We start from the raw sequence: 22465 nt of genomic DNA on the forward strand, positions 1-22465 counted from the left end.
GCTGCACTTACAAAGGTTCCCTGTTGTCAGGAGAGCAAACTCCAAAAATTATATTAAATTAAATTAAATAAACCACTAGTTTATTCCTTTTCATTATTTGTTTGATTTTTATTTTGAAATTCTAGTTCATTCTTGTTGGGCCGTTCAGTCCCTCTGACCTATTGTCCGTTTCTGAGAGTGGGTGGCGGTCGTTGGCCAGAGGTAAATGTTTACCTTCGTGAGAGCACAAGCTTTCTTCTACTCAGTGGGCTTTTATAGTAATTGAGAGACCCAGGCGCAGGCCTGTTGACACCGTGCGCACCTCAAAGGGATTAACTGACACTTTTACAGGGGACGACCGCCGGCGTTCTCGTTGACGCGCCGTCCTTCATTTCGACTTTGAAGGGCTTAGAAAACTTCTGTCGGCTCTTCACTCATCATTGTGAAACCAGTGGACGGCACAAATGTGTATTATAATCCAGAGCATTAAGCACCACAAAACGATTATGCTCATGTTAATGAATAGCTAGATTTCTTCAGACTCCCTCCACATTTCACTCCGAGTTCTGTTTTGCTGACCGCAGAGATTTGGTCAGTGGGGCTCACACAAAGATTTCTCCCCCCAAAGCTGATCGTTCGCTCAGCTCATAAAAGCCTTTACCCGCTTTATTACCGACAAGAATCTGGAAATTCTTGCTGTTGTTTTTGCACATCACGTTCCGTGATATAGTTCTGTCAATAGGATAGTGCCCAGAGTCGCTCAGAGATTACCTTGTCCACTATTGTTGTTTTGAAAATATGTTGTTTAATACTGATATCTCCACACTATGTAGTGAATCAGACTTACGTTATTCAGTTTTTAAACCCTACCTCAAGATATCCAACTCGGTTAAAAGTCTGGAGAGAGACACTCCACACAAAAGGTCTGGAAAGGAGTGTCAGAAACTGCTTGGTTCAGGGAAATGCTGCTCGGGCACATTTGCTTCTGTGGCTGTTTGCCTTCCGCGCTTGTCTGTGTGTGTACGATAGGGTCTAACAGAATCATGCAGACAGAGACTTGAAGTTGCAGACAAACACAGTCCCATGTGCAGTTTCTACCACAACACAACCAGTGGGGATACAAATATGAAGAGATTCCTCTGGACAATCTCACATAGTCTGCTTCAATAGACACACTGGAGACACACAGGCGGGTACTGTACATAGTTGTGGTCAGGCCTGTCAACATCCACTCATGTTGAGGGGTGCATCATGAACTACAGACAACTAAGTGAAGTACTTTGAATTCGGCCACAAAAACAGAACCACTTAAAGCAAGGTATTAAGTTGTTTTCATAAGCATGTGATTCATATTTTTTTATTTATTTTATATTGTAGGTGTTTTTTGTTTTTTTTTCATGTAGACTGTACACGTTAACTGAAACAGGGTATAAATGCTGCTGCGATGGACTCACTCTGTTTGCACTTTTTTGCACAAATGTGCAACCTTTATTATGCAGCAGATTGACACACAAATAATGCAGATTAACAACAAATACAATTTCTTTCGAAGGGAAAATTTTTGGGTGCACCACATTATGTGATGTCATAACCAAAACATCCTGTCGTAATGGCTTTTAATATTCATAGGATGGGGATACAATGTCTTTTTTCTAAGCTGGTGGCGGCTTAATTTAATTCAACTATGACTGAGTCGAAGTTTCTGTACACTTCATTATTGTCAGTCCTAAGTAATGCAACACAGTTGACATCATGCTATTAAACAGAAGTATTTCAGATTCTTTTTCCACTGTACAACAGGTCTTTTTCTGGAATTAAAAATAAAATAGAATAAAAGTAAAACTACATGAAAACGAATGTAAACACACTGAAACACACTAACCCTTTAATGTTGAACAGCAGTTGAACAGAGAGAAATCTACAAATGTAAGATAAGAAGACATTGGTGAAAAGGGGAATTAAAGGTGTGTGCACATCCATACACGCAACATGACAACATCTACCACTGTTACTACATTCATGACCAGGGTGCGAGGCAGAGGTTTACGTCCTCAGGGTATTCACACAATAAACATTTTGTATTGACAATGAAACATGCTGAAAAATTGCTTCCTCATAAACTCACCAAAATCCCTTTTTATCCTCACACACTTGTGAGTGCCAGCGTATGGAGGTCCTTCCTAAAACACAGCTACATATGGAGTCACACAACCGTGCAGAGGAATATGATAGTCAATCAAGTGTAAACTCAGCATCGATGACAGTAATGCGATTCAATTTCATTCTCAAGATACTCACTCGCTCCCTCCCGAACGCAACTGGCAGCAAACATCAGAAGATTTTCAGTGACACTGCAAACAGAGCGGATGACGGCTTCACACTTTAAATATAGTTTAAGCTAATGAAATGCTGGAAATCGCTTCAGTGCTACAAAAATTCTGTCAGCATTGCCAGACTCGTACTGTCCCTGTTTTGTTTTCAGAAAGCGTGTTGGACCTTCAGTTTGATTTATTAACCCCAGTTCAGGTTTGGTCCAAGTGAGTAAAAATGGTTTCAAATACACCGCAGCACAGGGTTGTTTTTGGAGATGATGTATGGTTCAGCCTGCGACAGGGTAATAGATCGGTTGTTTTGGTTGTCCTTTGGCTCTGGCTGGGCTTCCATTTCCAGGCTAGGATAAAAGATGTGAAATTAGCTATTTAACCTCTGTCCACTGATATTCATCACCAATGGAAGTCGGAGCACGTCCTGCCGAAGCTTACCGGGCCATGAAAGTTAAAGCGGTCCGCCTTTTTGAAGAAAGGAAAGCAGCATCCTTGTCCAGAAATTTCAGATGGAAACAGCCATCGTAATGTTGAACAAACTGAACATGAAGTTGGTCTAGGTCTCCTGCTCAAAATATGTGGAACGACGATCAGAGAGCGATGCCTTCTTCAGGTTCCTCTTTTTGTTTCGGCATGAAGCTATGTGTGTGTAGGCAAGCGGTAAATCAAATGCAGTACTTTCACTCTGGTTTGTTTTATACATTTTTAGTTTCACGTGTATCAGTGTGTAAGCAGGTCCCTTCCTCTCAAGGGTGTCCACACCTCAACCATCTGTTTAAAAGTCCAATGAAAGCCAAATGGCCTTCATTGCACTGCTCACCTTTCTCATGTCTTCTCTTTTGTCTACCTCCAGGCCACCCACACAGCCCTCTCAATAAGGTCACCCTGACGTTGATTACCATCAGCACGTGTGTCGTCGCCATCGTCTACGCCACGCAGGACTCCTGCCCCCTCACCGTCAAGGTCACGCTCCATGTGCCAGAGCATTTCGTCGCAGATGGTAAGCGCACGATCAGAACGCAGCCTTCCTCAGAATCCATGCCAAGTTTTATGACATGCCCATCTGTCAGTTCGTACTGTAGTTTTGAGATGTTATCCTGATCATTGTGCTACACTCAACATTTGAGTGATCTGAAAACTACTGCGAAACACATTTTCCAGTGCATGAGAATGTAAAACAAGGGTGAGTTAGATTTAGGGTGGTTTCACACTGCGCACTCTGTCTCAGGACTAAGTGTGCTCGGCTCAAAAGTCAGACATGTGAACACAAGCATGTCGAGTTTTGTCTGCGGACTTGGAGAGCTGCACCTTGTCTCAGGAAACAGTCCACAGGGAGTGCGCTTCTTGCCTCAGGCCGGTTTCTCACTGTGGATTCTGTCTCCTGACCTGAGTTCGATTCACTCCCCGCTGTACAGACTCGCACCTCTGCGCCTCAGGCGAAGTCCCTTTTTCTCCTCAGTTGGCGGCGCTCTGCGCAAAATAGCTGGTTTATGACCCACGATGAAGCACGTCTCAAGGAAGTTGCCATCAGTCACGCGACAACCTATTTACCACCATCGGCTTGACCTCCTTATTTCTCTGTCAGACATTGGCTGATGATGGACCTCCGCAATGGCTGTAACAGAATGTGGCGTTTCACAGCCAAAAGTAAGAGTGTCGTCATCTTTATTTTACAAGGAAATAGCGGCAACATATGGATCGTCTCGATTGATCCACTCTCACAACACGTTGAACAAAGTGAGAGAGATTACTGACGCAAAGATTTTAGTCAGTGAAGTAGGAAATCCAGACGTCAGAAATGGTCAATGAATAGTCTGGTGATCTTCAGTAATAGTGTCTTTGTCGTGGGTCACAAACCAGCTATTCGCCTGAGGCACTGAGGTGCAAGGCTGCACAGCAGCGGGCAAATGCAAGTCAGGCCACCCGAGACAGAATCGCAGTGTGAAACCGCCCACATTCAACCAAGGAATCATTAGAGTGATGAAGTTTTAATTCTGTGTCGGCATAATAAGTCATTTTTGTTTCAACATACAAGCAACGGATTACATTGTGATGCAGGCGGGTGTTGTCCTAACTGGGTCAAACACTGGCGCCCTCTTATGACATAATCAAAGGAACCAACTCGATAAACAAGTGTGGCTGAGTGCACCGATGAGGAGGGAGTTGTGAGTAATATCAGCAAAGTTTGAGCAGTTTGTCAATAGTTATTCAGGACTGCTGACCTACTTATTTGAATCTTGTGGAGCCCATTCTGAAAGTGGGGACTTGCACTTGTCAGTGGATGACGGGCAAATAAGTTGCTGAAAGAACCATGTGGAATGACTTTAAAATGTGTCATTCTAAAGTTTGCCCACCTTTCTGCTCCCCTCGTGCACAAACAGATGTCAGAACAAATAGTTTATAAGGTCAAAGATATTCGTGACATTAAGATTAAGTTAACACATTTTTAATGATGTAACTTTTGTGAGACAACTCCTGCTTATTATCATTATTCATAATAATCATTTCTGTGTGTGGTTAGGTGGGTGAGATGAAATTGAAATCATGTGTCTAATAATCTGTCTTCTGGACAGATACTGCTGGATTAGTCATATAAATATGGAGAATAATTCTAAAAAGATGAGTCTATTCCTTGCATTGTTGTGTTGTGCCGCCATGATTCTTGTCTCCCTCCGGCTGACCGTGCTGTGGGAGTGTGATTTACAGTTGCTTTACAAGATGCTTTCCATTCGCACAACGAACTACTTGAATCTGATCCAAACTGCCCTCATATCTGCTTTCTGAGAGCAGATGTGTTTCAAGTCCTCATACGTGAGACGTGCTGACCAAGAGTAAAGAGGGTCAGATATGATTCGAGTGGGAAACTTAAAGGCTAGCTCACCTCTCTTTTTGTGAATCACTAGTGCCAATAGAGACCGATAATAGAGACGCAGATATGACGTAGATTTCCATCTCAATGTGGCAGAGGCTCCACAGCCTGAGCTCTGTCTGATGTTGCATGCCAATTTCTCTCTAGTTACTGTGTGATAGCGCAAAATTCTATTTTAAAAAAGGTCTCCCTGGCAGCAGACACAAATGGATTCTCATGATTCACATCAGATCACATTCAAACTCAAATATTCTGCTTGGTTTGCTCGACTGTGGGGGACCTGAACAACCTGAAAAATGTATTATTTGTAAGTCAGCGGGCCACAGTTAAATCAGTAATTTGCTAGAAAATAAAAGTAGTTTCACCATGGACTGTTCAGGGTGTGAAAGGTTGACAGCAGTCCCACCTGCAAGGTTGCGGAGTGAATGAAGAGAGTGGTCATCTTCTCTGTTGAGGGGCACTGCAGTCTCTCCAGGTGTGTGACAAATGCAGCCAAATACCCCACAGTGATGGAGGAGCTGACTGTCAATGGAGGTGATGAACAGCTGCTGAGAAGGGCAGAAAACTGATCTCCTGAATCGAGAGGTGATTTGGCGAGTGCAAGTCCAAGATCATCCCTGCTGAGCTCCCGGTTCATCCGACACTTGAAGAAAATGATCGTAAATGTTTCATGAGAAGGGAGTTAGTAGCATTGTGAAGATAATAAAAAAGTACTACCTTTGTCAGAGTGCTATTCATGTTATTACTGCTGATCAGGATATGAAGTTGATCCTTCACAAGTCTGCGTGTTGTCGTCTGGACACCTGAAGCCGAGCGGATGTGATATAAAGCGGCTTACGCGGTGGACTGGCAGCCAGCGGACCAAGCTACCAGACGACAAGCCAACAAATCCAACAGATAAACAAACCCTGCAAATCCAAACTGGCTGTCCACGTATAAGTAGAATGCAGGTCAGAGAGGAAGAGGCGCGGGTGGTAAAAAAAAAAAAAATGGAGCCGAGCTTTTATGGCTGCGGGGCAACACAAATAATCTGACACGCAAGATGCCTGAGCTCGACGGAGAGAAACCACTCAGGATATACAGGCCAAAATAATGAGTGATGGGAAGCGGCTCAGCAGACAACCAATGAAGCCTGGATCAGCATGAGCGCTAAACTCAACCAGGGTCAGACATGGCAGGTGATGCACAAGAACCATAAGGAAATGAAAATGTCAGCACATTGGAGAAGGAAGAGTATACTGTTTACCCAACACAACTTGTTTGAAGGTGTGGAATTTAATCTGCTCGTATAACATACAGGCAATCTGAGTTTCCTCCCAAGAGTGTCGAGACTCTTCCTTAGAGATAAGGTTTGATACGCAGCCATACACTCTTCAAATGAGGATGAAATGATTTTCTTTCTTTCATCCAACAGTTCGGGTCTGTTATTGGTTCAAATACACACTCAAAATGGATTGAGATGGTTCTGATAACACTGTACAAGATACTTGAATTTTGTTGCCTTGTACTGGCCGGGAAGTGTGTGTCTGGGCTGTCTGCAAAAGACGAAGGATCATATGTGGTCATAGCTGGAGTATTGTGTATATATATATATATATATATATATATATATATATATATATATATATATATATATATATATATATATATATATAAAGAAAAAAAATTATTGACTGGATAATTGTTCTATATTATGGGTATTTATTGTTATTATATTTTATTGTCTTATGTTGTTTGCTTGTGAGTTCACTGTGTCTATTTTTTTTTTTTTGTTTTTTTGGTAACGTTTGTGTTTCTATGTATGCGGATGCTGTGTGAACGTCATTCATGTTTGTTGTGTTTCTTTAATGTCTTGGGCTTCTTTGTGTCTTTGTTGACTGTTGTTGCTGTGACATGTTGAATTTGAATTTTCCCCACAAATAAAGGACATCTAATGTAATCGAATCTAATATAACCCAGTCGAGTAGAGAGACTAAATGAGATTGTTCTGATAGCACAAAAAAATGTTCATGCCGTAAAGAGTTTGATCTTGCAAGAAAACCAAAATGATTTTTTCCAAAATTCCCCCAAGTTTTCCAAAGGACGCTGGAGATGGTGTCTGGTAACAGCGTGGTCTTGGTGGATCACATACATGTTTGGTCTCATTTCAACGAAACACAGATGACTGCTTCAAACTCAAACACAACTAAAAACCTAGTGCATATATAAGATAGTTTCCATTCATGTCTCCCTCTCTTTTTACCTACAATATCTCGTCCAGCAATATGTGCTCCAAGAAAAGTCCACATTCAGCAATGTCCTGGCTGCTCAGGAGGGCTTTCTTCACAGATCTGAGAACACCTAACCCATGATCTGCCAATTGCCTCCGCACTGAGCTGAAGCCATTAGATTACTCTTCTCTCCCCGTAAATGAGCACCAGCACTGTTCTCTAAACTGCAGGGCCGCAGGAAATGGCCTTTGTGTGTTCACCTTCAGTCATCCTAACTGAGGAAATGCATTTATCGATCCAACGAGGACAATTCTTTGTGTATTTCGGCTGCCTGTGCATTTTGGTAGATGCTTGTCCTCTGCAGGGGGCTTGTCCCAGTGACTCACTCATCGAGGAAATGTCACTGGAATTCAGCGTTAATGCTTTGTTTTGGTTGGTCTTTTTTGTGCTATATATATATATATATATTTTTTTTTTTATATAAATATTTGTATTTGTATTGAATTTGAATTTCATAAGAATTTGAAATACCTTCAGAGTAGTGGAAACCTTACTCTGTCTATCTGTCTATCTGTCTGTCTGTCTGTCTGTCTGTCTGTCTGTTTGTAAATCATGAATCATGAGAATCCATTTGTGTCTGCTGCCAGGGAGACCTTTTTTAAAACAGAATTTTGCGCTATCACACAGTTACTAGAGAGAAATTGGCATGCAACATAAGACGGAGCTCAGGCTGTGGTGCCTCTGCCACATTGAGATGGAAATCTACGTCATATCTGTGTCTCTAATATCGGTCTCTATTGGCACTAGTGATTCACAAAAAGAGAGGTGAGCTAGCCTTAAAGTTTCCCACTCGATATCCATCTGTGCTCCAGGAACCCCTGTACATCCAAAGGTTATATATATATATAGCGACAGAATATCGTCTTCTTTCCCTGAGCTCAGCAGAGAGCGGGTGCAGAATCTCCTCTCCTGCTGGAACTAAGAGTCATTGGCGTCACTGAGGGATAATCTTCAGTGCTCAAGGTTTAATGGTTGGTCCGGGACTGGTACGAAAGAGAGGTAAGCCGTCGCCATTGAGCGTAGCAGCGGCTGATTGACTCTTTTTAGCCTCCCCACTACAATTACTAAGTAGCTCCCTTCCATAGAAGATCTCCAAATTCAAGCTGCTGATAAAGGACATTGAAATTTCACTGAAAAGCCTGCAATTAGCAATTCTGCAATTGATTTTTTTTTTTCCCCAGCTGAAGCAGGGAAATAGCTCTTTAGTAGAAGATAAATGATCTGCTGACTCTCTTTATCAACTGATTTATTGTCTTTATGTTTCTTCTCCAGGAAGCAGTTTCGTTGTGGCGATGGGAAGTTTCCTGGATGTTTCCAATTGGCTGAACCCGGCAAAGCTCACGCTGTACTATCAGACCAACTCATCCACTCAGTGGGTCAGAGACTACTGCGGCCAAAGGACCACCGAGCCCTGTGAGCAGCTCTGCCACGAGGAAACAGGTGAGTGCACCAGAAATTAGTTGTTTTTCTCATTTTTTTCAGCCAAATAAATCTGGTTTCTGGACTCAAACGCAGACTGGAAATCTGGAGTTGGATATTTAATTGTGCAGAAAAGAAAGAGTCGGCTTCTCATGCCGTGGTGGAGATCCCAGATGAGTGGCTGGGGAGGGTCCAGGAGTCCGGTGTTTGATGCCGGCTGTGGAGTGGAAGTGCAGGAGGTCCAGGCTGTGGAGTTGGGGTGCAGGAGGTGCAGGCAGGCTGAAGTTCTGAGGTAAAGAAGGTCGGTTATCATCACTCAGACAAGGGTAGCAGCAGGCAGTGGCAAACAGCGGAACTTTCAGCTTGGAGACAAACCATGAAGGGTGGACAAACAGGCGAAGACTGGCAGGTTGGCCTGCTATTTAAACCTTCAGGAGAATGGAGTCAGGTGAGGATGTGAAGAGGTGGGTTGGGCGGTGACGTCAGAGGAAGGGGTTGTGACAGGTTTATCTCGCCATGAGAGCATCTACCATCTACAAGGTTTCATGAGGGTTTTGCACGACCGTATAAAAACAATAACATGCTTGAATTAAATGTTTCTATTCACCACAAGGTTAACATTTGGTTATCATACCTGCTTCCATTCTGAGATTTGTTCGTCTTTTTGCCTTTGGGAAGCAGTTGTGCCGATACCACAAAGTGCTGTATCTTCACCACAGTGGTATTAGCTGCCTGTGTATTTCACTCATCCTGACTGAAATAGGAGCTCATTAGAACCGATTACATCGCTAATGTGAGCAAAGCCTGCATGACCTTGGTCAAGGGCACATTAGTGGTGCATTTGCAAAGCATACTGTATGAGAGCGTGTGCTTTGTTGAGCATTATTTTATTAATCACCTGCTGTTATCTTGGTCGAGTGTTTGGTGCAGCAACCTTCAACACAGGATGTTGTGTGTTTCTCTCTATCAAGAGTTTAATAGGTGTTGAAATACGGAATAGTAGTTGATGCAGAATACTGTCTATATGGTAATACAATCCCTCCCCAGCCCCATATCTGCCATTTTATGGAAAACATTTGACTTTGAAAGGAACAAACACGAAAACAAATGGTTTTGATCTGTATTACAATTGCAATCTTTCTGAATTTGCATTCCACAATGAATATGTGAACAAATAAAAAATGGACACTTATAGTCAATTGGAAGTATAATGTTTTGGTCGAAGGCCGTCGTTGGGAAAGCAGGGATCCCCTCATCTCCTCCTCCAAAGATATGAATCTGAAACAAGAAGAGGGAGCTTATACTCGAACCACAATGAAACAAATGGACAGTGCAATGGTGGGAGTGAAAATGTGCAACTCTGACATAGGAAATTAAAAATGCAAACAACATGTGGCCTGACAAGAAACTACATTGCACACAGAAACTGCAAGATTACTCTGGAGAAGATACTTCAAAGGTCAGGAGGAACTGTAACAACACAGAAATTATATAGACTATAACAAACAAACAAATAATACACACACAAGACTGAGTGCAACATCAAACTGATAGATGGAAACAAACAGAAAAGGACAAGAACAAAACTGACTGCATCACAAAAATGACTGACACTGACACTCAACACAACATGAAAGACCTCACACCAAAACAAGCTTACGCACAGCTACACACAACCACTGTTCTATCGGGGATAAGTGGGAATATGCGAGAGATATTATAACAATTATAACAACTGTTCCTCGCTCTGCTCTTTATCAGTCTCAGTGAAATATGAAGGGAAATATACACTGAATTGTATATCATGTTAATAATAAAGCAGTTGTTACTAGTTATTATTAACTAGTAACATTATATTATTAGTTAAATACTTCTACAAATGGCATGTGATTTTTCATAATACTTCTACTACTACTACTACTACTAATAATAATAATAATAATCATAATAATAGTAAGAATCATAATAATACTGTTTAGTATTATCATTATTTATTGATGTCCATTTACTGTATGTAAACAGGACATCAATATGTCACTTTCAATTTTAAAGAGCATAAATTCAAGAGCCAATTCAACTTCCATCTTATAGCTGGGTTGTGTCACTGGTTGAGTCAGGAAGACAAATGCCAATGTTCCTTTTGCACAAGTGTGTACGCTACTATGTGCTCTGCAATATGTCAATGGTGCATCCCAGTTGTCACCCGCCTCTTCCCCTATGTAGCCTTCTCTTCCATCTCCCAATGGATTAATAAACTACAGTTACAATGATGTGTTTTCCAAGTATGAAATGCTCAAACCTTTCTGCTTGCAGGTCTCTTGTCCAGGCGTACATCCGTGAAACAGCCAAGTCAACAGTACCATTAGCGTTCTATCTGTGGAACAAAACAAGTTGAGCTCATGATGTCCAATGGGTGTTGTTTGCCTTGGCTGGCTTTTAATCCTCTTTCCTAGTGCCTCATCGTCTTCGCATTTCTTGCTGCTTGATTTGCTTTTTGCTTTCTGTGGCTCTCTGCTGGGGCACCTGCCGGCCAACCTCTGACAACCTCGGGAGGGATGGCCAAACATTTTTTTTTTCTGTTTCAATCATGTTGATGCCGCTGAAACGAAGCCAAAGTGTTGAGAAAATAAGAAAGACAGACAGGAAAACAAAGTTTTGAAACAGCAGTTTTATCGTCAGCCTTGTGCAGCATCACAATTCTCCTTGTTGAAATGCATTACTCGAGTATCGAGATATTATTCTTTTGTTCTGTTTTTCAGAAAGCAGAAAGGACCCTTTTTTTTTTTATTCCCCGCCCACTGAAAGTGGACCGTGATTGGTCAGTTTTGCCCCGTCACGTTTTGAATCAAGTGGAGAGATCCTCGGTTTTTAGGGATTTATGAAAGTAAAGAAGAAAGAAATTTTAAATAGTCAATAATGTCATTTAAGTAATATTCAAATCCCTCATACAAGGAAACTGTCGAATACAAACTAGCTCACTTTAAATCAAGTAAAACGCTCAACTGCTGACACATATTTGGAATACAGTGAGCTCCAAAACTCACCATCTTGCATTTGATTTCATCATAAGTCCAATTCAGGGCAGTAAGTCAAATTTCAATCCTTCAAACATATACAGGACGTGAGGCGACATATTTCAGTCAATCAAAGATGCCTCCTTTAGAAACAACATATGCTCTTTAGAGTAGTGCCAAAGCTCCAGAATTCAATATCAGTGACGTGACTTGTGTGAAGCAAGAGATGGGCCCATGGTTCCCAAGCCAGCGTCCCAAGCTAGCGATACGGCCATATACTGTAACATTCCCTTGTAGTGGTATGTGCCTTGTTGGTTTTTCATCCATTCAGATTGAAATGGAGGACCATGTCCAATTATTTATTGGCCCATTTGTGCTCAACATTACGGACTGATCCATTCATTTTGTCCGTATTTCAGCATGTTTCCACAAAGCTTATGGTTACGGACCAAACGGTGTAGTACCACCAGAACCGCTGAGCAGTGTTGCTGTTACTACCTGATGCAAAACAACGCTGTTAGTCTGTTGTGAAAGAGCTACATTGTCAATACTCCTTCCATAATTGTTTGTTTTCATGGAACACATGGAGCATGAATGGGCCTTAAGACTGGAAAATGCACGAACACACCATAGTCCGTCTGGGAGAGAATTTTTCTGGGTGTCACTTTAATTCAGTTAGTACCTCGATCAGGATGGGATTGGGAGCCGGTGCCTCAGAAGTCAACACACAAACCTCCGAAGATACTGAAGGGAATAACTCAATATAAAGCACAGATTATGCAGTCAGTCTGTAAATGTCATTTCTATGACTCCAACTGCTACACTTGAGATTGTGTTCTTAGGACGTGACCTAGAAAGTTACTTCCTGGCTCTCAAATCATTGACATGGCAGTAGGAAGTATTGTTCTTTTTAAGCAGATAAAGAGTGAATTGCCTGCACCACATTTTCTTCAGTATTTGTTGTTTATTGTTCTCCTCCTGCTCTTCAAAATATGCATTAGTCTGCGTCGCTACTCCATAATTTATTTCACTTTTCAAGTATTCTACTTCTGATCTGTAATTGCAGTCGAGAGTTGTTGCGTCACTTCAGGGCGACCTCGTCTAACTAGTTACAAAATTAAATAGGCCTCTTCAAAAAATAATAACTTTCTATTATTATCAGTGTCCCTTAGCCTGGTGGCACCCACACAGCAAACACACTCTGAGACATATGTTTGTGCAGGCAGCTCACCCGAAATGAACCGCTTCACTCCGGCACATTTATTGCTGTAGAAACAATGTGGTGAGCCGCTGATACGGTGCATTAAAGTCTAAATCAGGTCGGAAGGTGACAGTTCTATATGATGAGAGGGAAAATCTGCGGCTTTCATGGCGAAGCACAGAAGTGTAGCCACAGTTATACACACCTGAAAAAATCTGCGGCATCTGAAGTGATCACTGCTTAAAGCCACAGAAATCAAAGACTGAAACTTGATTATAATTTACACTGTATAACTCATGTGTGGGGCTCTGACATGCTGGCAGTATTTAATATAATAATAATAATAATAATACACAAATAAATAAAGCATTGTCCATATAGTACTTTTTAGAACACCAAGTGGTTTTCAGGCAAAACAGTGAAGAGGGTTTGCACTTGCCCGACCATGAAGTTGGCCAGCCAGGCCCTCAGTGAGTGAGAACTATATAAAATACCTGTAAGGCCTATAAAAAGTGGTGCTTTTTAGCTGGGATTTAAAGGTGGCAGTGTACGTTACGTTTCGAAATCTCAGAGTGGCAGACTGTTCCAGAGTGGAGGAGCCCTGACGGAAAAGGCTCTGTCACCTCTAGAGTTAAGTCTAGACTTGGTTCGTAGGGGGTCAGCAGTTGCACAATGTAATCCGGGGCCAGGCTTCAAAAGTTATCAATACAATCTTAAAGTCGATTCTGAAGTGCACAGGGAGCCAGTGCGGGGAGGCTAACACTGGCGTGATGTGCTGCCCTCTGTTAGAGCCAGTTAGAAACCTCACTGCTGAGTTCTGGACCAGCTGGAGGCGTGAAAGAGAATTCTTCTTCATACCAGTGGTGAGACAGTTACAGGATAATATGAACACATGAATTAGTTTTTAATTTTGCTATTTTTTAATTTTTTAGATGGTTTTCAAATGAAGGAAACAGGACTGGAATGTTTTTTTGTTTTTTTTTTGTTTTTGTTTTTTTTTAATGTGAGGTTCAAAGGAGAGTGAGGTGTCACATAAGACGCAGATATTTCAGGCTGTAGGAAGACATTACAATGCTAGGACAGCAACCATGCCTCATGATACTTTTAAAGTGCATAACCACCTTAAAATTGGTATGACATATACATTTTAGAATTAAATCAGATCTATCTCCAATAGTGCCAACTCTGGTGTTAAAGGCAACACAACAGAATGAACAGTTTATCAATCTCCACTGTGCAAAATGGAATTGTGTCTCTATGTAACTGAAATGCTCTGGTCAATAGCAGATTTCCATGGTGAATGCTCAAATTAGCTATTGTGATTTTGTTGAGATTCTCAATGACAACTACTAATATATAGTGTCACTTTTAGTGAACTGAGTTTTCAGGAATGGTGGACGTGAAATATCAAGACCATAACAATTGTCTAGCTAATATCTCAATCATTCTTTGTTCAGCGCTCCAGAGTTCACACTGTTTTGTCCGAGCGGCATCTGGGCTGAGCGGTGCTTGAAACAATAACGCTCTCTGCGCTTTCCTGCACATACCATGACCCTTGAAATGTGAAAAAAAATCTGCCTGTTAGCGTCTGTGAGCGACTAAAAATGGAAGGGGCGTTTTCATTCATTACATGAAGAATGGGAAGTCAATTGCCTTAGCACGTGGGCGGTTAACCAGCGCACCGTTGGAAGACTGCTGGAGAATGCAGTTGCGTAATTGTGCCATTTTTTTGTCATTGAGATAATTAATTTAGTTTTATACAAGATGCCGATGTTGACAACCCCCACCAAATGATATTGTCATCTTATGGGTGTCATCCAATAGCCGTTCCACACCAGGTGACTCCCTCAAAAGTAGGACACCAACGTTTTCTCCTCTGAAAACCTTTTTCATGAGCAATTGAACACTGATCTGTTGAGGGATAGTGCGGCCAGGAAAGTCGTGAGGCTGAATTGTACATTAATTCAATGCGTGGGAATGTAAATTACGAGGTAAAAATGCAGAAGAGTAAAAAATTTGTACCTGTTAATAAATGTTAATTACTCATTTGTTGCCAAACAGCTTGAAGCAGTCAGCTACTGGCACCTTTTAACTTTTTTGAAAATTGCATTGGATCAGTGTAAATAAAACATTTGGGGCAGATTGAGTGAAGGTAACTAGATATGCTTGTCAGGTTTTCAAGAAAACATGTTGCACCATTTACTGCATGTAACTTGGATTTTGTTTCCTCAGAGGATACAATATGCTTAACCCATCTTAAGCATGTTCTGCTCTTTTATACAGCCATACACACCCCACCTTACCAGCAAGGTTACGGTGGTTAAATGACATTACATTTGGCTTGTGAGGTGGCATCACTCTCAATAATAAATCTGTGACGTCAAATGCACCCAAATGGTTCCCATGATGCTCTGAAGCCCTGTGAACCAATCACATCAACACCACTCTGTGCTGCTTCCATTCCACTGTGTTGTTCCTCGTAAACAGGATGGATCACACAAGACATCTACCATTTCAGTCTTGCAGTTCTCATTTATGCCGACTGCCGTCTCCAACCATTCTTCTTGTAACCGCTGTTTCATGTGCGTCACACTCCTAACTGTCCCCTGTGAACACAATCACCACGATACCTATATTGTTAAAGTTGCGGTTCCCACACGCAATTTTGGACCTGTCCGCATGTTCAGACGGGAAAAGAGCTGGTTCCGAAACTGAGAAGTTGGTTCGTGGCTGGAACCAATGATCAGTTGGTGGGCTGCAAAGGATAGGAATTGTTCGTGTTTATTTCAACTCAACGTAAGTGAGCTTGTTATTGTGGCTTGCAATCTCTGATACAGGAAAATATAATGGGAGCTGGGCACAGGTCCTGGTATCTGTGGACCCATGTCAGTCTCCCTGTGTAAGAGCATTACAGGTCACTGCCTAATACATAACTCCCGAAATACCTGCTGTCGGAAACTTGATGTGAAGCCCAGAACCAGCTCGAATCGGAGGCTTCAAACCTCCTCGGGCTCGGCCTTGGCCCCTTATTCATTGAATTCTTAGTTTGACTTGCAAAAAGGCACCTGGAATGGTTACACAGAAGTTCCAGCCTTGTTTGAGTTCAAGCCTGAAACAGAAATAGGAATATCTTTGATGCAGTGTTGGTTGTTAACATCCAACCTTTTCTTTATCATAGCAATTATTCCTCCAATAACCTGTGAAGTTTCTGGAAATTGGTGACTCTGTTTATTAGTTTATCAATGTAGTAAATATTACACAATACACCTAGAAACGGTGACAGGCATCCAAACCCATTTTGTCATGATTGGAATTCATAAAATGATCATGTGTTTTTGTGGGATATGCTTACTAGCTGGTGCGAATAGTGTCCTCAAAATGCTTGGTGTTGTCCCAAAACGTCTATTTAGAAAGATGTCATCCACTTAAAAGCATGTCCTTCCTCACCAACGGTGTTCCACTTTAGTTCTATTTATAGATGTTTGTGTCTGATTATCAGCGAAGCTATTAAAATACAGGACCGTGCAGCAGATGCTATCAAATGCAGCGGCGTCCAATTGAAAAAAAAAAAAAAAAAAAAACATGGTATCAAGTGTAACTTTTGAAATAATCAATGAGCCACTACATAAACAACCCGCCCAACCAGCAGATTGAGGACATTAAAATGGTGAAACCTCTCAAGAATGTGATGGTAGCTGCAGCCAAAAGCACTCTTAGATTAGTTCCAGGTTTTATTTAATGGCTTTAAAAAAAAAAAAAACAACTCCCCATCCCATCCCCGTTTGGCATTATCGCCTCTCCTTCTTACATTTTCAAGAAGCTTTATTTACCAATTCTGGCCCACTCCTTCTGTTAGCAAGTGCCATTATCACCTTTTGTCTGCTCCAATTGTGATCCTTTCGGAACAAGTCTACGCCTACACACTCTCAGCCCAAGCCTTTCAATGGAGAGCAGACAGCAGCTCGGAGTGACGTGGCAGAGAAACTGCTTCATGTTATTTCATAAAACCTGCTATCTAAACGTCTTTTCAACAAAAGCGCTTTGGTCGTGTCATGGATTTTCATTTTTGGAGATGCGCTCGCTGTGTAGACATCAACTCCCCTCACCCATTCAAAACCACCTAGATTTACGATGATATAAATCGGATTTTATGGCCTTCGCTAAGACCGTGTACAGTTTAATGTTGTCTTAAATCAACTTGTCGTCATTCAAGCAAACGGGCACAGAAAATACTGACTCAAACATAGGCACAGAAATATATGTTGCCAGCTAATGAAGCTGTTTATATTCCTCCATGTGTTTATTTACTTACTCTCCTGACCTCAGTGTTGTCCTGGCGTGCAAGCCAACTCTGTGTCATATTTGTTGTTTGGGCTCCATCCTGCTTTCAGTTTAGACATTGCAATTCAGTATGGTTTACACTCGCTGACCACTTCCAGATATACTTTGCTAGAACTGGGTTGGACCCTTTGTAGCCTTAGATTCCACAAGGTGTTGGGAACATTTCTCTGAGGATTCCGTCCATCAACCACTGATTGAGAGTGGTGGGACAAAGAGGCCCAAACGTTCTCTCCCTAGAAACCTGAATCAGCTCCTCAGGGAACAAACGGAGAGGTTACCGGATTGTTTTTAAACCAAGAGGGCCACCTATTGAGCCCTGAAAATGATAACATTTCTTCATGAAGCGTCAGCAGCCCAATACTAGACCCAGGTCAATGGATAGAGTCTCTATAGTCTCTAATGTGGGTCTCCTCTTCCAGGGTTAGAGGTGGGGAGATCCTAGACTTCCTGGCTTCTAACTTTTAGTCTCCAACGATTTGAGATCCTCATCCTATTTCTAACGGAAAGATCAGAAAACCCACGGAGAATCCTCAGATTAGTCACTAACACTCGCATGTTCACTACTAAAAGCCTGTGTCCATCAGTAGTATAGTAAGTATAAATGCAGATCGCCTGGCAAATTGAGAGCTTTGCCTTTTGACTCGGCTCTTCTTCACCACAGCAACACAATAGAACTAAAGTCTTTGCGACTCACCCTCCGTGGAGAGCGTCCTAGGACGAGGTGCAGCTCTACTGGTGGGGTCAAGTCCACAGCCAACACCAGGTTCGCTTGTGTTCACTTGTCCGACTTTTGAGCCGAACTGTCTTTGTCTCACGGCAGAGTGTGCAGTGGACATTCCACCCATTTCCAACTGAGAACCATGGCCTTGGGGGAGCTTTTTATATTCCAACTGCTTCACATTTGGCTGTGAGTCTCTGTGAGCCAATAGTGCCACGTCGTCCTTGAACTCCTTGAACCTTTTGTCTGCAGAAAACCAATCTTTCTTCATCGTTCTGGAAAAAGGAATCTGAAGATGAGTGCACAGTTGTCATTTAATGTGTGCAAATTGTAGCCTTTGTTTCCTGTTCACAGCCAAAAGAGAGTGGTCTTCTGCCGGGGTGCGCTTCAGGGTTTGACATGTTGTGTGATGGAATTCCACTCGCGTTGGTTTTAACTAGTGGTTGTATGAGTTACTGTTGCCTTTCATTCAATGTATCTGTCCATTTTTCTCTGATACCAACGAGGCGAGTGAGTATATAAGGACAATTCCCCGACTGTATTTTTTTCTTGTCAATTTTCTTTCATCCTTATCCTCTTGAAGCGCTTCAGTCTGGAAACACAAAGCAGCTATGTTGCTTCTTTTTTAGCCGTATCCTCTGACTGCATTGCTTCTCAAGTGATGCTAAGCCTATAAATGCAAAGCCAATAAATAATTAAATAGTAGGTGATAAAATGTGAATGGTGTCGCCGGGGTGGACACATTTTTCTAGTGTAATGACTCTATAAAGGGTCAAGAGAGCCGTCCAGCGACATTTATTTTGTGGGCAGCTAGTATAAAATGACTATATATGAGACCTTCTAAACATTACTAATATGCTTATTATTTATACTCTATTGCATTATTTTTTTATATTACATTTTTTTTATATATATTAGATATTATATTATTATATTAGCAGCCAGAGGAGCGAAATGTGTTTCAGTAGGATTAAAAAGACAAAAAAATCAAACATTATTTGACATATATATGACAGTTTTTATAACTATTATTGGTGTCAATCTCCAGTTAATATCAACAGTTTTTCTTTCTCTTCAGGCTAACATAGCAAGAGCTTCTTTAGTCTTAGTTTAACTATGGCCTGGATCTTACTAGTACTATTTTGTGTTTTTTTTAGACGTTGAGTCTTGTACACAAATATCATTCTAATGTGAACAAGAAACTCTGATGGTTTTGACACATGGTGAGAGACTCCCTTTTATGATCTGCGACAATTCAGGAAGAGAAATAATCCAATTGTGAAAGTAGGTTTATTTTCAAAGTGTCATAGAAAAAAAGCAAATGGAAACAGTTGGCAGTTCCGGACACCTCCAACGTAAGAAGAGTGCAGTGCACCACAACAGCAATGGTCACGCAGGACAAGATATGGAATCTTGTAGCAGGTGAAATCTCAAAAACATTCTATAAAATCTGGTCAGACATGTTATTGAGGCTTGGCATCCAATTCAGTATTTTCTCCTCAGAAGGTGGTGAACAAGCCTGTTAACTGTTCTCTGTCTTCTGTCGCGGCACACTGTCAGCTGAAATTGGTTTCCTGACAACTGTATAATTCGACACTTCTCTAATGAATGAGCTGACCAAGGTTATTCATGCTAATGTATTCAGTCACTGACAATTAAAAAAATGAATATCTGACACTGAACCTTCTTTTCTTCCCCTCTGTCTCAGGAGAGTGCAGCTGTCATGACGGTTATTCCCCTGATCCCGTCCACACACACCTCTGTGTTCGCTCCGACTGGGGTCAAAACGAAGGGTGAGTACGATGTCCTCAATCTGCAATCTCACCTGACGTGAATGAGTCCTCTGTCTCCGTCCGTCAGTATTACCTCCCGCTATTAACTAAGGTGAATCGTTCAGGCAGGAGATTTAGGTCTTTGGAAGAATGAATGTGACCCGATAAAATCAAAGGGTGTTAAAAATAAATCTATCCTTCTTCGTAAAATATACGCAATCCGGAGCTAACGGAGTAAAACATGGAGATGTGCTTGGAGAGTCATTTAAGTGACGAGAGTCCTCGCAGGGAGGGTAAAGAGGAGAAGATGGAAAAGGCAGGAGGGTCGGTTATAACAGCAAACAGCAGGGAGGTGACCAGAAAGCCGCGGAGAAACACAGGGAATCCAAAGAAAAAGTTGGTCCAACAAAAGCACTTGTTTGACTTTGGTCGACAGTGAGCTGCTGGGTGAGCGTCGATGCATCATTATAACGACTCTGTGAGAACTTTCACAAATTTAGTCTGTTTTAATTTGAAGGGAAACTATCAGACCGAAACCACTTGTCAGGATTAATCTCTTGACTGTCTGGACCGAAACTCAATGCGGTTTGTTGAAGGAAAGATCATATGCCCAGCCTGTTTCAGGATGTGAAGATGAGCGACGGAACAAAGAGAATGGCTGTGGGAAATATATATATATATATATATATATATATATCAACCAGAAAGTTCAGGAGGCAGAAATGCTCATTTGTTTTGACTGTTTTTCTGCACACAGTCCGTGGCCGTACGCTCACTTGGAGAAAGGCTATGACCTAGTTACAGGAGAACAGGCCCCGGAGAGGATTTTCAGGTGAGTGCATTATTTCTTACTGACATCTGTGAACGTCGAATGCATGTCGACTTCTGTCTTTTACATCTGTGTTAGAGAGCGAGAGGCTTGGCGCTCCCACCGGAGGGAACCGTACCCTCAAGCTCCGGTGCGGACAGTCAGCCCACAGGCCAGTCCTGCTTTCAGACGCTTTTACTGCCATTTTCGGTCCATGTTTCACCCGTGATGGGATTATTGTGTGTGACATTTATGATGAAGTGAACTTTCCAAATGGTGTTTTTTTTTTTTGTTCATCTTTCATTGCTCTGTGACTGTGATTGTGAATCATACAGTTTCAGCCAGAAGTGATTTGACTGTGTTCACCCACATCCGTGTCAAGCACAATCACATGGCAACCAAAATGTTTGATAATTGAAATGGGTCTTCTTTTTTTCGGTAACGACATATTAAATAATTAAAATCTCCCTGCGCATATTCAAAAAATAATGAAAATGTGAAACAAGGTCATCTTAGTTCACAACTGGATTGAGAGTGTTTTTGCTTGTGTTTGTCTCTTCGAAGCACCGACATGTTGCGGCAGTTGGTGGGTGATCAGGCAGCAAAGGTGATGGTTGCGGTCAATATTTTTGAAAAAATAAATAAATAAAAAAGGGAACATTAACAACACTAACATTTTTGCATGTTTTCTCGGAGGATTGCATTGCAATATTAATGCTGAATGTCCTTGTCTGGAGTTCAACTCAGACCACATTGACCTCAACAACACAATCTTGAATGGCCTTTTTAACACACAGTTCTTTTAAGCCCTCTGTAAAATGAAACTAACAATTGCATCCAGAATCCTTTGAAACAGTGTGGGAGAATAGAACATATTTCCTAGCACATATTTGTGTTGGAACAGATAATTACTGAGGCAAAAACTGCACGTCATACGACTGGGCAGATGCACGTCTCATCTAAGAAAGCTAACTCTGGATCAGTAACAAATTCAGAACATGGCAGACGCCAGCGACATGAGGTGGTGGAAATCGGTTGAGCCGTCACGCCACGTGGTGGCCAGACAATGCCGATAAATACCTGCGTCTAATACATCAAAACAACCCTGTCCTCTCAACAGTATCAGCAGCATCACTTTACGGTGACCTGTAAGCTTGTAAACTGGGCTAAAATGACAAGGATCATCTCTCCCCCGGACCAGACTGTGGCAGCTTTGTTGACTGAGATCAGGACAATAGCATAAACCAGTGTACAGTCACTTCACTCTGGCATTATTGCATTAGTTCTCACAAGAAAATCTGTTATTTGTTCATGACAAAATATAAATAATATAAAGTAAAATCCAACCGTAGACCAAAGAGCAGCTAATATCCAAGTCCAACTTCCCTGACTCATCCATGTGTTTCTCCTTTCCATGGTGCAGTAAATGATGATGCTCTGTTGTGAAGTTATTGCTTCATAAAGAGGTTAGAAGAGCGAAGCCCACAGGTCCACTGGTGGGTTCCTCCAGCCCGGCTCTGACCCGCCCCACCTCCTGAACAGCCGAGCCGTGGCAGATACTTGTCTGCTCTGCGTCTGATCAGAGGTGTAATGCATGTTTCAAGTGAGTTAGTTCAGCGATACACATGGTTATGATGTTAATAAACACATGTCATGTATGTGCATGAGCACGACACTGCGTAGGAGAAGTCATCGCTGATACTCCGGATTCAGATGTGAGAGAGTGAGAGACAGAACCGAACAACGCCTC

At 41.8% G+C, this 22465-nt stretch overlaps 1 protein-coding gene across 3 annotated transcripts in view; it reads left to right on the top strand.

Moving 5' to 3' along the window:
* Positions 1-22465, top strand: part of LOC128768919 (astrotactin-2-like) — a 301659-nt gene that overhangs the window by 127521 nt on the left and 151673 nt on the right. For 2 of the 3 annotated variants that reach the window (XM_053882198.1, XM_053882256.1), the window contains exons 6-9: positions 3157-3303; positions 8715-8882; positions 19844-19928; positions 20665-20739. In XM_053882198.1, the coding sequence (XP_053738173.1) occupies positions 3157-3303; positions 8715-8882; positions 19844-19928; positions 20665-20739 (475 nt within the window). Of the gene's footprint in view, positions 1-3156; positions 3304-8714; positions 8883-19843; positions 19929-20664; positions 20740-20999; positions 21323-22465 lie in introns of those variants that run through there. The other variant, XM_053882341.1, reaches the window with a different exon arrangement.

Source organism: Synchiropus splendidus, chromosome 1 (assembly GCF_027744825.2).
Source record: "Synchiropus splendidus isolate RoL2022-P1 chromosome 1, RoL_Sspl_1.0, whole genome shotgun sequence".
Classification (NCBI taxonomy): Eukaryota; Metazoa; Chordata; class Actinopteri; order Syngnathiformes; family Callionymidae; genus Synchiropus; species Synchiropus splendidus.